Source organism: Puma concolor, chromosome D1 (assembly GCF_028749965.1).
Source record: "Puma concolor isolate L17-30 chromosome D1, mPumCon1.1.hap2, whole genome shotgun sequence".
NCBI classification, from domain to species: Eukaryota; Metazoa; Chordata; class Mammalia; order Carnivora; family Felidae; genus Puma; species Puma concolor.
Window position 1 is genome coordinate 115,779,143 of NC_141676.1, and position 13,128 is coordinate 115,792,270.

At 46.2% G+C, this 13,128-nt stretch overlaps 1 protein-coding gene across 1 annotated transcript; it reads left to right on the top strand.

Moving 5' to 3' along the window:
* Window positions 1–4,475: 4,475 nt before the first annotated feature.
* MMP7 (matrix metallopeptidase 7) lies at window positions 4,476–12,542 on the top strand. Its single transcript, XM_025928587.2, has 6 exons — window positions 4,476–4,599; window positions 6,796–7,022; window positions 7,109–7,257; window positions 8,663–8,791; window positions 10,505–10,666; window positions 12,224–12,542. The coding sequence occupies exons 1-6, from the start codon at window positions 4,492–4,494 to the stop codon at window positions 12,250–12,252; spliced, it is 804 nt and encodes a 267-aa protein (XP_025784372.2). The 5' UTR covers window positions 4,476–4,491; the 3' UTR covers window positions 12,253–12,542.
* The last annotated feature ends 586 nt before the right edge of the window (window positions 12,543–13,128 follow it).

The window sequence follows — 13,128 nt, forward strand, 5'->3', positions numbered from 1 at the left end:
ACCCAATTAAAAATATGGTCAAAAAGCTTGAATAGATAACCATCTAAGGAAGACTTACAAATGGACCACAAGCACATAAAAAGATGCTCAACGTCATTCATCAGTCATTAGAAATACAAATCAGGGGCGCCTGGGTGGCGCAGTCGGTTAAGCGTCCGACTTCAGCCAGGTCGCGATCTCGCGGTCTGTGAGTTCGAGCCCCGCGTCGGGCTCTGGGCTGATGGCTCAGAGCCTGGAGCCTGTTTCCGATTCTGTGTCTCCCTCTCTCTCTGCCCCTCCCCTGTTCATGCTCTGTCTCTCTCTGTCCCAAAAATAAATAAACGTTGAAAAAAAAAGAAATACAAATCAAAACCATAAAGAGATACCAGTTTGTGGTTTTCAAAAAGACAAGTTTGTAAACCCAGAAAATAACAAATGCTGGTGAGGATGTGGAGAGCTTGGAATGCAAAATGTGCCGTCTCTGTAGAAAATGGTTTGGTGTCGTCTCCGCAGTCCCTTTCACAGGTACATGCCTGAACTGATTGAAAGCAGGGATTCAAACAGATATGTGTATGCTGAAGATCATTGCACAATTGCTTATAACAGCCAAGCAGGAAGCAACCCAAGATGTTGACAGATACATTGATAAATAAAATGTGATACATTCATAGGATGGGATATTATGCAGCCATAAAAAGGAAGTTCTGACACCAGCTACAACGTGGATGAACCTAGAAGACATTGTGCTGAAGGAAATAATGCAAATGAGAGTGGACAACCGCGACTCAGTGGGCAGAGCATCTGACTCTTGATTTCGGCTCAGGCCATGATCCCAGGGTCATGGGATCGAGCCCCGTGTTGGGCTCCACGCTGAGCATGGAGCCTGCTTGGGATTCTCTGTCTCTCTTTCTCCCTCTCTCTCTGTCCCTCTCTCTCTTGTTCATGCTCTCTTTCTATATATATATATATATATATATATATATATATATAAAATAAAAAATAAATTTAAAAAATAGGACCACCATGAGATGAACACTCTTGTACGAGTTGCCTGGAATAGTCATATTCAGAGATCACCAGGGGCTAGGAAGATGGGGAAGCAGAGACTTATCATATGAATGGTATAGAATTTCTGCTTGGGATGACGAAGTGGTTCTGGAAGTAGATATTGGTGATGATCATAAAATATAGTGAACGGACTTAGTGCAGTGAACTGCACCCTTAAAATGGTTAAGATGGCCAATCAGCAAAACTGAAAGGCAACCGACAGAATGGGAGAAGATATTTGCAAATGACATATCAGATAAAGGGTTAGTATCCAAAATCTACAAAGAATTTATCAAACTCAACACCCAAAAAACAAATAATCCCGTGAAGAAATGGGCAAAAGACATGAAAAGACGCTTCTCCAAAGAAGACATCCAGATGGCCAACCGACACATGAAAAAATGCTCCACGTCACTCATCATCAGGGAAATACAAATCAAAACCACAAGGAGATACCACCTCACACCTGTCAGAATGGCTAACATTAACAACTCAGGCAACAACAGACGTTGGCGAGGATGCGGAGAAAGAGGATCTCTTTTGCATTGTTGGCGGGAATGCAAGCTGGTGCAGCCACTCTGGAAAACAGTATGGAGGGTCCTCAAAAAACTAAAAATAGAACTACCCTACGACCCAGCAATTGCACTAGTAGGCATTTATCCAAGGGATACAGGTGTGCTGTTTTGAAGGGACACATGCACCCCCATGTTTATAGCAGCACTATCGACAATAGCCAAAGTATAGAAAAAGCCCAAATGTCCATCGATGGATGAATGGATAAAGAAGATGTGGTATATAAACAATGGAGTATTACCCGGCAATCAAAAAGAATGAAATCTTGCCATTTGCAACTACATGGATGGAACTGGAGGGTATTATGCTAAGCGAAATCAGTCAAAAAAGACAAATATCATATGACTTCACTCATATGAGGACTTTAAGAGACAAAACAGATGAACATAAGGGAAGGGAAGCAAAAAGGATATAAAAACAGGGAGGGGGGCAAAACAGAAGAGACTCAGAAATATGGAGAACAAACTGAGGGTTACTGGAGGGGTTGTGGGAGGAGGGATGGGCTAAATGGGGAAGGGGCATTAAGGAATCTACTCCTGAAATCATTGCTGCACTATATGCTAACTAATTTAGATGTAAATTTTAAAAAATAAAGAATAAAATTTTAAAAAATGGTTAAGATGGCAAATTTTATATTACGCAAATTTTACTATACTAAAAAGTGCATGGTTTTCCTTCTTTTGAAATAAGTCACTCACAACCTATATCTGCAGACCAGATCACCCCCATGAGCTCCAGATGTGAGGTTCCCACTGAAGACACCCAAACTCAATATCCAAAATTGATGTCATTGCTTAACCACAGCCAAGTCCCTGCTTCCCTTGAAAAATTTACTTCTTGTTCTTTCTCCCGAAAGCCTTGTCCTGTAATGACAGCACTGCCCTCCACTAAATCCATCAGTCTTTAATTCTCTCTTCCTCACTCCTGCCACCAGTCAGCAACTCGGCTTTTGATTGGCTTTCTCTTCATCGGTGCCACCTTCCAGATGGATCTGGAACCGCCTTCCTCCTTCTCCTCCCAGCAGTCGGTCCTGGTTCAGGACTTCTTCTTTCCTCTCTCACCTGGATTATTGGATAACTTTTTCTTGACCTTTCCGCCTCTCTAATATCCCTCTACGGAGAATCATCTGTCGTCCCCGGCCCATCCTCAGAACAACCACCAACATTTGCTTGCAACATCACAAATCTGAGAATGCCACTTTCTTCCTCTGAAATGTTCCTTGACACCATTTAGGAAAAAGTCAGAAGCCCCTAGCACGCAAGACTGGCCCTTCACAACTGGACCCCCCTCCCTTCCCAGCCACTCACCTTCCAGCAACACTGGCGGCTTGCTCTTCGTGCTGTCTTCTTCCTTCGATGTGCTCTTCCTACAATGGCTACCCTCCCAAATCCAGCTCGAATGCATGGATTGATCCTCAGTCCCCATGGGAAGGATTAGCTGCTCCCTCTGGCTGGTAGCATTGCCTACTGCAAGCGTTTGTCCCACTGTTTTAAGAGTACTTCCCTCCCTGCACCCCTACCCTAGAGCATACACTCTGGGCAGGGACTGGGACTTGATCCCACTTGTTCATTTTTTCACAAATTATAATTCAAAGGAACAAGAGAAGAAAAGACATCTTTCTTGCAACCCAAAAGTGAGTATTCAAGGGAGTTACTAAAATTTGTTTAAAATATTTGTAACCTCAAATGCTCTTTGAATTACTAAAAATAAACAGAAATAGAAAATATAATATATAGGGAATGCTTTGAACTTTAATTCCAAGCAAAGATCACAGAAAACCTCATATCCCCATACTAGCTGATCCAAATCCACACGCAAATATTTATCTTTATAACCACATATTATGCACCCATTACATGCCACACACTGACTAAAGACACCAGGTTCTCAAGTATAGTTGAACTGTGATGACACAGAATTAACGCATCTACATAAAGACAGCGTATTTAATTTTTTTTTTTTAAGTAGGCTTCATGCCCAGTGCAGAGCCCAGCATGGGGCTTGAACTCACGACCCTGAGATCAAGACCTGAGCTGAGATCGAGAGTCAGACCCTTAGCCAACTGAGCCACCCAGGTGCCCTGAAAACTTAATTTATTCATCTGGAAAGTTTCCTTTTGCTGACTCACCACACCCAACCTCCGGATGATTTGGGGGATGTTTGAAGAATTAAATTTTTCAGCTCCAGCATATCTGAGGGGTTTTCCATGATGTATTCTAGTCAAAAGCCATGGGGCTCTCCCAAGAAATGTCTACTATAATGACAAAATGAGCTGATGGGTGGTGTGATAGAAACAGCTCTGGGCTGGCCGTCAGGACCACTAGCAAGTAACCCTGTGACCTTGGGGAAGTGAGTTAATCTGTCATTTTTGGCTTCCATTTCATCTTTGATAAAAATAAAGAAGTTGGACTCCAACCTTGACTTTGGTGTTTATTAAAGAACATTTGCTTAATTATTAGTTGATTAGTTGTATGTTTTTTGGTAATTTTCCTTGCATTTCACACTCTTAAAAAATTCTTTTAAGATGCATCCTGCTACGGTAAGTCCTAAATGATGCTCCCCAACATTTTAAGTTGAAAAGACGAGTCTAAGTAGCAATTTCATTTTGGCAAATAAAGTATGTTTTCTCATGGTTAAATTTATACACCAAAGGCGGCCGGGGGGGCGGGGGGGGGAAGGGGGATCCTTTGAAAAAAGGCAAATACATTGTGGGCTTCCTGCCAATAAGGACATAAAACTTCCCTGTTGCCATTAATGAAAACTCACACACGCTTCCAAAGTTCTGTAGACACCGAAAAGAAAGAAAACACTCAAATGAGTCACCGGTTTCCACATGCAGGGCTGACAACTATATAAATCTCTGCGGCGGCCGGCAGAGAATGCGGAGCGACCATGCGGCTGGTGGTGCTGTGTGTCCTGTGTCTGCTGCCCCAAAGCCCAGCCCTGCCGCTCCCCCGGGAGGCGGGCGGCCACAGTGAGTCACAGTGGAAGCAGGCTCAGGTATGTCCCTGCCGCTCGGAAGCGCGTTTTTCAGTTGGGGTAGTTTTTCTGATTATGTACAAAATATGGGTTTCAATCAGGGAGTGCTGCCCAAACTGGGCTCCCGCTCCCGCCCCTCCTCCCTCACCACACAGACGACATGAGAAGGTTAGTGCCCTTCTGTCAGCTCTGGTATTCCCCGTGCAAACCGGGGACAGCGGTGCAGTCGACCCACGGGGGTGCCCCCTCAACAAATTGAAGTTGTTGATATTACTTCTTGTGGCTGGAGATTCTTTCCATAGAGAGCTGAGTGTCACTCTTAAGGACTCTGGTGGTGGCTTGAAATCAGAAAACAAGGGTAGAGTTGGCAGCTGTCCGCTTACAAGCCGACGGGGACGGCGGGCGGGCACGCACTGGTGACTTCGCCCAAGGGGGACACAGATACTCGGCTCATGGGATTGTTGTAGTGAAGAAGTGAGTGATAACAATGCCAACTGTCGTGCAGGCCATTTCTGATCATACGGGCTGCACTGTGCTGTGTGTCAAGGAACGTGCAGCTGTATCCCAGGACACGGACGGAAAGTCACGCGGATTCCCGTACTTGGTCATGGTAGCGACAGGAGTCAAGGGCAAGTCTTGCTGGTTCAAAAACCATGGTCTTTCCAATATACTACTTCACAAGCAAACTAATAAGTATAAGTAGTTAATTTTCGGTATTGTTTCCTCCCGAGTACTGTTCATAAACTTAAGCATAAGAAAAGTCTACTTGTGTCTCACGTTAACTCTGACTTTGAGAAACTCCCCGTACCGTGCAAAAATCCTAACATTTGACTGTTTTTTACCTGCAAAGCAGCGATTTCACAAGGTTAATATTACTGGTTCCCCCGAAGCAGTACATTTGCAAGAACACTGAGCCCCTGTACTTGTGCGCCGGTTGCCAATAAACCAGAGAAAGCAGGAAAATTCCTATCAAGGATGCAAAAAGATTTCTTCCAAAAGAGTGTCTTTCTAAAGCCTGTAGTTCAGGGAGGGATAAAAGGACTTCTTTGCGGAGCACCTGGGGGGCTTAGTCAGTTAAGTGTCCAACTTCAGCTCAGGTTATGATCTCAGGGTTCATGGGTTCGAGCCCCATGTCAGGCTGTCTGCTGTCAGCACGGAGCCCGCTTCAGATCCTCTGTCCCCCGCCCCTCCCCTGCTCACTCCCTCTCTCTCTCTCTCTCCCCATCAAAATAAATAAATACACTTTAAAAAAAGAAAAAGAAAAAAGAAAACAAAATGTGCCTCCTTTGGTTCCTCATGGGGTGACCCTGTGCTGATTTCCTTCTCTGAGCCATGACTCATCACGACAAAGCTGTCCCTACTTCCTGGGGTGGCTCGAGTTTAAATGTATGTGAGGACCCTGGTCTTGTCCCTGCCAGTGACAGGTGCTCAGTACAAGCTCTCATGAAGCCGCTGGCGCTATTGCATTCACTGTTTACTTTTTCCTACTCAGGCTGCTGGACTGCCATGCTCCTATCCAGACACTCGGGTCCCTTAAGAAAGTGCCAAGGCCCCAACTGTACATGGAATACACCTGGCAGACCTGCCCTGTCCTGCAGCCTCGAGGTGTGGGCTCTGCTGGAGCTTTAGCAATGAAAAGAACCCAGCACGGGCAGTGAGGGGACAGGGCCAGTCCGGTACTAATGTAATAGGTGACCCCGAGCACATCATTCAGCTGTTAGGAGCTTTGTTATCTTCCCCCAGAGAATATGCACATTCAACAAAATACTTTCACAATATCCTTCCCAGGACTAAAACTTAAAGACCCTTTAACCTCCGCGAGGGCCAGAATCTCAGGCATGGCTGCTGACTTCAGACCTCCCCACAGCATCTCTGCTGTGCCCCGTGGGGACACACGGGGTGCTCTTCCTGATGGGCCAGTACAAGCCAGCCTGTGGTTTCTGAAGGGTACAGTGGGTCTCCCCTCAAAACATCTAATGGGGTAAAAGGAAAATGGATGGACTCTTTTGCTCACGAAATGGAATGACTATGTGTCATTATCAATATTAAATTTTTATCTCATTAATGCACATTTATTTCATTTAATGACCATGGGACTCTGTCTTCAAACCACTGCTGGAGTCCACAGGAGCCAGAGGCAAAGATGATGGATAGACCTCGGAGACATAAGAAAAAGACAGTAAATACGATAAGAGAACAATTTCTTCTTTCCGACAGGAGTATCTCAAGAGATTTTACCCATCTGACGCCAAATCGAGGGATGCCGACAGCTTCGGAGCCCAGCTCAAGGAAATGCAGAAGTTCTTCCGCCTGCCCGTGACTGGAATGCTGGACTCCCGCGTGATAGTGGTAATGCAACAGCCCAGATGCGGACTTCCGGACACCGGAGAAGACTTGCCATCCAGAAACAGGCCAAAGTGGACTTCCAGAGTGGTCACCTACAGGTTAGTTTTCCTTCGGTTCATTCGGGCAGAGACCAGTAAAACCCTCTTCCTAGGAGGTCAAACGTTGTCTTCTTTTTTGCTACCAGGATCATATCATACACTCGAGACTTACCACGTGTCACAGTGGATCATTTAGTGGCAAAGGCCTTGAATATGTGGAGAAAAGAGATCCCACTATCCTTCAGGAGAGTTCTGCTGGGAACTGCCGATATCGTGATTGGCTTTGCAAGAGGAGGTAAGGAGGGTTCCCGCAGGCTACTCCTGGGTGCTGTTTTGCTTGTTATTTATAGCAGCACCTTCCTCTTTTCAGGATTTAACATCTTTTATATACATACGATCTTTCAATATGATATATGTATGACATATATAATAGATAATGATCTATATATAGACATATATAATGATGTATATATGTCACTGTACTTTTTCTAGTTTGTTAATGTAGAGCCACTATTTTTTAATAAGTTTAATAAGTTTATTTTGAGAGAGAGAATGAGTGGGGGAGGGGGGGACAGAGAGAGAAGGAGAGAGAATCCCAAGCAGGCTCAGAACGGTCAGCACAGAGCCCCACACAGAGCTCAATCCCATGAACCCTGAGATCGTGACCTGAGATGAAATCACGAGTTGGACGCTTAACAGATTAAACCACCCAGGTGCCTCCAGAGCCACCAGAGGGGTGCCAAAGCATCGCCCATGAGCTGAACCTGGCCTGCCATCCATTTTTGTAAATACATTTTTATCCTTTTTTTCTCTGTTGGGCAGTTCCAGGATTTTATAAATAAATATTTATTAGAACACAGTGACGGTCAGGGCACCTGGGTGGCTCAGCTGGTTAAGCGTCTGGCTTGCTCAGGTCATGATCTCACAGTTCACGGGTTCAAACCCCACATAGGGCTCTGTGCTGACAGCTCAGAGCCTGGAGCCTGCTTCAGATTCTGTGTCTCCCTCTCTCTCTGCCCCTCCCCACTTGCAAGCTTGCTCTCTCTCTCTCTCTCTCAAAAATATACAAAAACGGCTGTTAATGGCTACTGTTTTATGATGCCAATTTAGAGAAAAATACTGTTCTTTCTAGTCTGTCCTAATGTTGAACTGCCCGGGAGCTGTGACTGTAGCTGAAATTTGAATTCCGGCACAGTACTGACAACGTCAAAGAGAACACTGCAGAAAGAAATCATTGCTCATGGTGCTCCCGGGCTTTCAGGAAATGGATAAACTGGATACAGCCTTATACCAATTCAAAAACAAACATCCCTACATCACAAATAAAAGCGCTGGCAAAATTCATTTTGACACCTGGTGCACGGTTCTCTTAGAGACCATCTGTTCTGCCCACAGAGAACTAGCTAGGCTTTCAAGGAAAAGGTACTAAATGGTACACACGTAAGTTCCCAAACGTAATACCCCACCCATTCTCCATCCTGCCCAGGACCAAATGTGACACCCACATGCCAAGCTTTCAGTCTCGGATGGTTATCGGGGCTGAGCAGTGGTTTTCTGAAACAGAATGTTCCTGAGACCCATAAACACGCACACCGCCCTGCTGGTAACCCCACGTGGACTTTGTGGATGGGGCCGAGCTTCATAGCTGCTGTCACTGTATCAACCACAGTCACTAAAGGCAACCGCCCTCTTTGTTTCAGCTCACGGGGACTTCTACCCATTTGACGGACCAGGAGGCACACTGGCCCATGCCTACGAACCTGGGCCGGGCCTGGGAGGAGACGCCCACTTCGATGAGGACGAGCGCTGGGCCGACGGCAGGGGTCTAGGTCAGCACCTCATCACTCTTCCCCTGCACGTACTTGCAAACATCTGAACTTGATCACTGCTCTAAGCAGTAATAAGTATTGACCCATCGTTAGCTGCCGATGACTGTACCCTGTGCTCTAAATGCATTATTTCATTTCACGTGCTTATAATGCTGTGTGGATGGGAGCTGGGAGTGCAAACCACACCTGGTTCACCCTGCTGGGCCTCTACCAGCCACTCCCTGTGTGTCTCTAGCCAAGTTATTTGATTTCTCTGAGTCTCAGTTTCCACCTATGAAATGGTACTATAAATAATTCCCACCTCATGGGATTGTTGTTTAAATTAAATGAGATAATGTTTATATAGCGCTTAGCATAGTGTTTGGGATACCTTAATAATTTGATAAATTAGAGTTCTTTATATTTCCCAAAAGTAAGGTGTTTTTCAGGGTTTTTTTTTTTTTTTAATTTTGAGAGACAGAGAGAGAGACAGAGACAGAGAATCCGAAGCAGGTTCTGTGCAGTCAGTGCAGAGCCTGATGCAGAGGCTCAAACTCATGAACCATGAGATCATGACCTGAGCCGAAGTCAAGAGTCTGACGCTTAACTGACTTGAGTCACCCAGGCGCCCCACGAAAAGAAAGCATTTAAAAGGACTCTGAGTCTCTCTCTCTTTTTTTCAGTTTTATTTATTTATTTTGAGAGAAAGAGAAGGAAAGAGAGAGAATCTGTAGCAGGTTCCGTGCTGTCAGCACAAAGCCCTACGTGGGGCTTGATCCCACGAACCATGAGCCCGTGACCTGAGCTAAAATCAAGAGATATACACTCAGCTGCCTGAACCTCCCAGGCACTGCAGTAAGTTTGTTTTCCTGGAGGAGAAAGGGAAGCAGAGACTGTGATACTTGGGAGCGGGAGACCATTCTGAGATCGTTCACTGTCCAAGAGGAGCCCACGCCATGGCCCAGCCCGTCATGGGAGACCACAGACCCCCCCAGGACACTAATGGAGAAAATCTCTGGGGTAAATGATATGAAGTGGAGATGATTCCATAAGTAAATATGTTACACGAAATCACACGGCTGCCAAGCGTCCTGGAGAGGGAGGTCGGGCCTGTGCGAAGGGAGGTCACAGCATGGAGGTGCCTGATGCGGGGACACTGGCCACTGCGTCCCCTTTGCGAACGACCCGCGGCCGCCCCTCTGTGAATGTGAGGAAGGAAGGACAGACGGGAGGACAAGGAAGTCAATGGAACACAGCTGATGCCGCCTGGATATGCTGCCCTTAGTGTGGGCGTCCTCATAGCAGCCTCCCTCTCCCGACACTCCGCACCCCCATCTGTGAGCGACTAGCCCCTGTCCCCAGGTACCGGGGGGTTCACACCCGTGACAGCCCCACACAGCAGAAGCAATTGCCTCTGAGCAGCAGGGGAGGAACTGACGTGTCTGTCCATCTGTCCGCGTCTCGGGGGGGCTCAAGCCCGCATCCACATGCCTCTGCGTTCCCTCCAGAAAACTGCCAAGTGACCTAGGGTGGGGGGGCCACAGGGACAGAACAGCTGTCATTTCTCCAATGGCAGCAAGGGGGTGACACTGAAGCTCCTGTGACTGTCCTTCTCAGCCATCCCCGCCTGCGAGTCCTCCCCAGATGGTGTTTTCTGTTTTCTGTTACGAATCTTTTATGTCTCTATATACATGGCTGCTTCTGTCATTAACATGTGCCGCTCTTCTGTCGTAGGAATTAACTTCCTGGCTGTTGCAACCCATGAACTTGGCCATTCTCTGGGCCTGAGACATTCGTCTGATCCCGACTCTGTCATGTACCCCACCTACGGAGCCAGGGACTCTGAGAATTTCAAGCTCTCGCCGGGCGATATCAGAGAAATCCAGGAATTGTATGGTAATATTTATGATCTCCCATAAGGGGGCTTTCACATTGTCTGCTCGGGGAGGACTTGAACAGGAAACCCTGGGAAACAGAAAAACACCCTGCACCTCACATCTCAAGCCTACTGAGGAAAGAAATTGAAGAACTTAGACACTCCGAGGGTAACCAGGCTATTTCATACGATGAGATCATTGATTTCAAGTTTTCAGTAACATGGTATCGTTTAGTAAAATCCTGAAAATGACACTACTAAGGTGTTTTCCCCCCCCTCCAAGCTGCCACTCGCTGTTCTTTCTAGCTCAGTTCAGATACTTTCATAGAGTGTCCCCCTGAGGGGACACCCTGAGGAATAGAGCATCTTCCTCCCTAGCTGCCTAAGGGTCTGAAAGATCAGAGAAGCCATAAAAATGCTTCCATCAGATGGGGTGATGTCCTCAGGAGAAAATTACCCCTAGAATAAAGTGCATTTAAGCTCTCAGTGGCACCTACAACGTACTATCAATCGGCATTTCCTAAACTGTGTTCCCAGAACACTAAGTAGTCCTACAAGACAATTCCCTATGGAAAAACCAGTTCAGGAAACACAACCTACTGTATTTCAGGTGCACAGGATATTCAGGAGTCCCTCCTGTGCTTGTTAAACTCAGCACTTCCTAAGGGAGAATCCTTTTAACGCAATGCTCGAGTGAGCCCTCACAGAACAGTGCTGCAGAGAGCACATTTTGGAAAATACCATGTAACTGTACCTTAAAGTTCTGGCTCACATTGCTGCTGCTGTCAGAAAAATTCATAAACCACTGACAACTGTCGATAAAGTTATCACCAACAAAACAGAAAATGGTGCCTCCCCTTATACACCTGTGAGATTCATGGAGCACTCAATGGCATGGGTTATTGTGTTAGAACCTTAAGAAAAGTAGAAAGGGAACAAAAAAGGGACAGATTAGATTTCAGAAGAAGACAGACCAAGGCATTAAATTCTTACATGTTAGACACTGAGGTGTCCCTGAGTCAAAATTGGAAAGAGGTCACTTTTGGACAAATGAAAGCAAGACTTAATTATACAGGTTTTAAATGGAGTGAGTTCATTAATCCAAGAAGTCATACGCACAGAAAATATAAACTCAAAAGAATATGATTAACCTCATGGATGTGAAATTCTCGATGTTCTTTTCAGAATAATAAAAATAAATCTAGCATTTAGCATACCCAGCATTTCACGAGCATTAGTTCATTTGAGGCAACAATCTGATGAGCGGCTGGGGTCCTCCTCGTGCACTTGATCTAGCACTGAGAGAGATTAAGTGGAATCATATCCAAGACCACACGGTGGTGACACCAGCAGAGACAGGGAGGGGACACATCGGCCCCCAAGGCCTGCCCCTCAGCCCAGCACCACCTTCTTAGCCTTCTGAGATTGTTCTTCAGAACCTTTGTTGCAGACACAGAAAACCAGCCACATGAATGATACGCTGTACTTTCTGCAACACATCTTCTGTTCTTAGGGTCCTAGGATGGGTTTTATGTGTTTTATACCAGGTGAGATGTTCCTATTTTCTCTCTGAACAGGAAAGAGAAGTAAATCAAGAAAGAAGTAGGAACTTCGGGGAGAGCACACGTTCATTCATGGGATTCCTTGTAGCTCTTCTCCAACCAGAACTAATGCACACAGTCCTTGAATGTCTCTGAGCACTGACTTGGCTCTTGCCTGTATCGTGGTTGGTTTTCACGTGTCTCTCTCTCTCTCCCTCTCTCTCCTTCTGGGGATGAGCCCCCTTGTGGCCTGAGTGTCTCATTCATTGATGACTTTCCTCGAGCAACTTGCACTTGGTAGATATTAATAAATGTTAAATACACAGATAAATAAAGTTTGTATTCCATGGTAAAAGATTTCTCCCAGGAAGTACTCTGTACAGCGAGATCAAAGACTGAAACAAGCAAACAGACCAACAGCAATCCCACCACATCATTCTGGGTCTTCAGCTGCACTCACCCCATCACTGTGTGGGCAAGGAGGGAGGTCCAGCCCCTCTCATTCGCTCGTGTGGCCCCGAAGGCGCACTAAGTTTCCCTTATTGTCTTGGCCTACTCTCACTCTGAGTCTTCTGGTGAGCCCAGGTCTTCCCGCAAAATGTGTGAATTCCCAAGGATTTCCACTCCCATAGTCACTTGTGGCTGAATTCCTACCCCCAACCCAATTTCCCTGCATCTCTCCTGATACAACTGCTCCTCAGGGCCCACCCGACATCAGTCCCATCCTCTTCTCTTAACCTGACTCCCAGCGGCACCTCCGTGAGTCTCCAGAGATGCTGAAGATGCATCAACAGTGGGGTTCACTCCCCACCAGGACCGCGACATCAAACACACCCAAAATTGGACGTGATCCCCCTCCCTCAATCCTTCACCTGCCCCAGCATCAGTAGCTTCTCACCGGCCGCCCACCTCCCCAGACCCCAACTTCTTATCCTCAGGTC

What these genes read in the sequence shown, in the direction of transcription:
- MMP7 (XM_025928587.2), top strand. Translation starts at nt 4,492, where the DNA reads ATGCGGCTGGTGGTGCTGTGTGTCCTGTGTCTGCTGCCCCAAAGCCCA. An exon ending in GGCCGACGGCAGGGGTCTAG is followed by an intron (nt 8,792 to 10,504) that starts GTCAGCACCTCA and finishes CTTCTGTCGTAG; the next exon opens with GAATTAACTTCCTGGCTGTT. An exon ending in AGAAATCCAGGAATTGTATG is followed by an intron (nt 10,667 to 12,223) that starts GTAATATTTATG and finishes CTCTCTGAACAG; the next exon opens with GAAAGAGAAGTAAATCAAGA.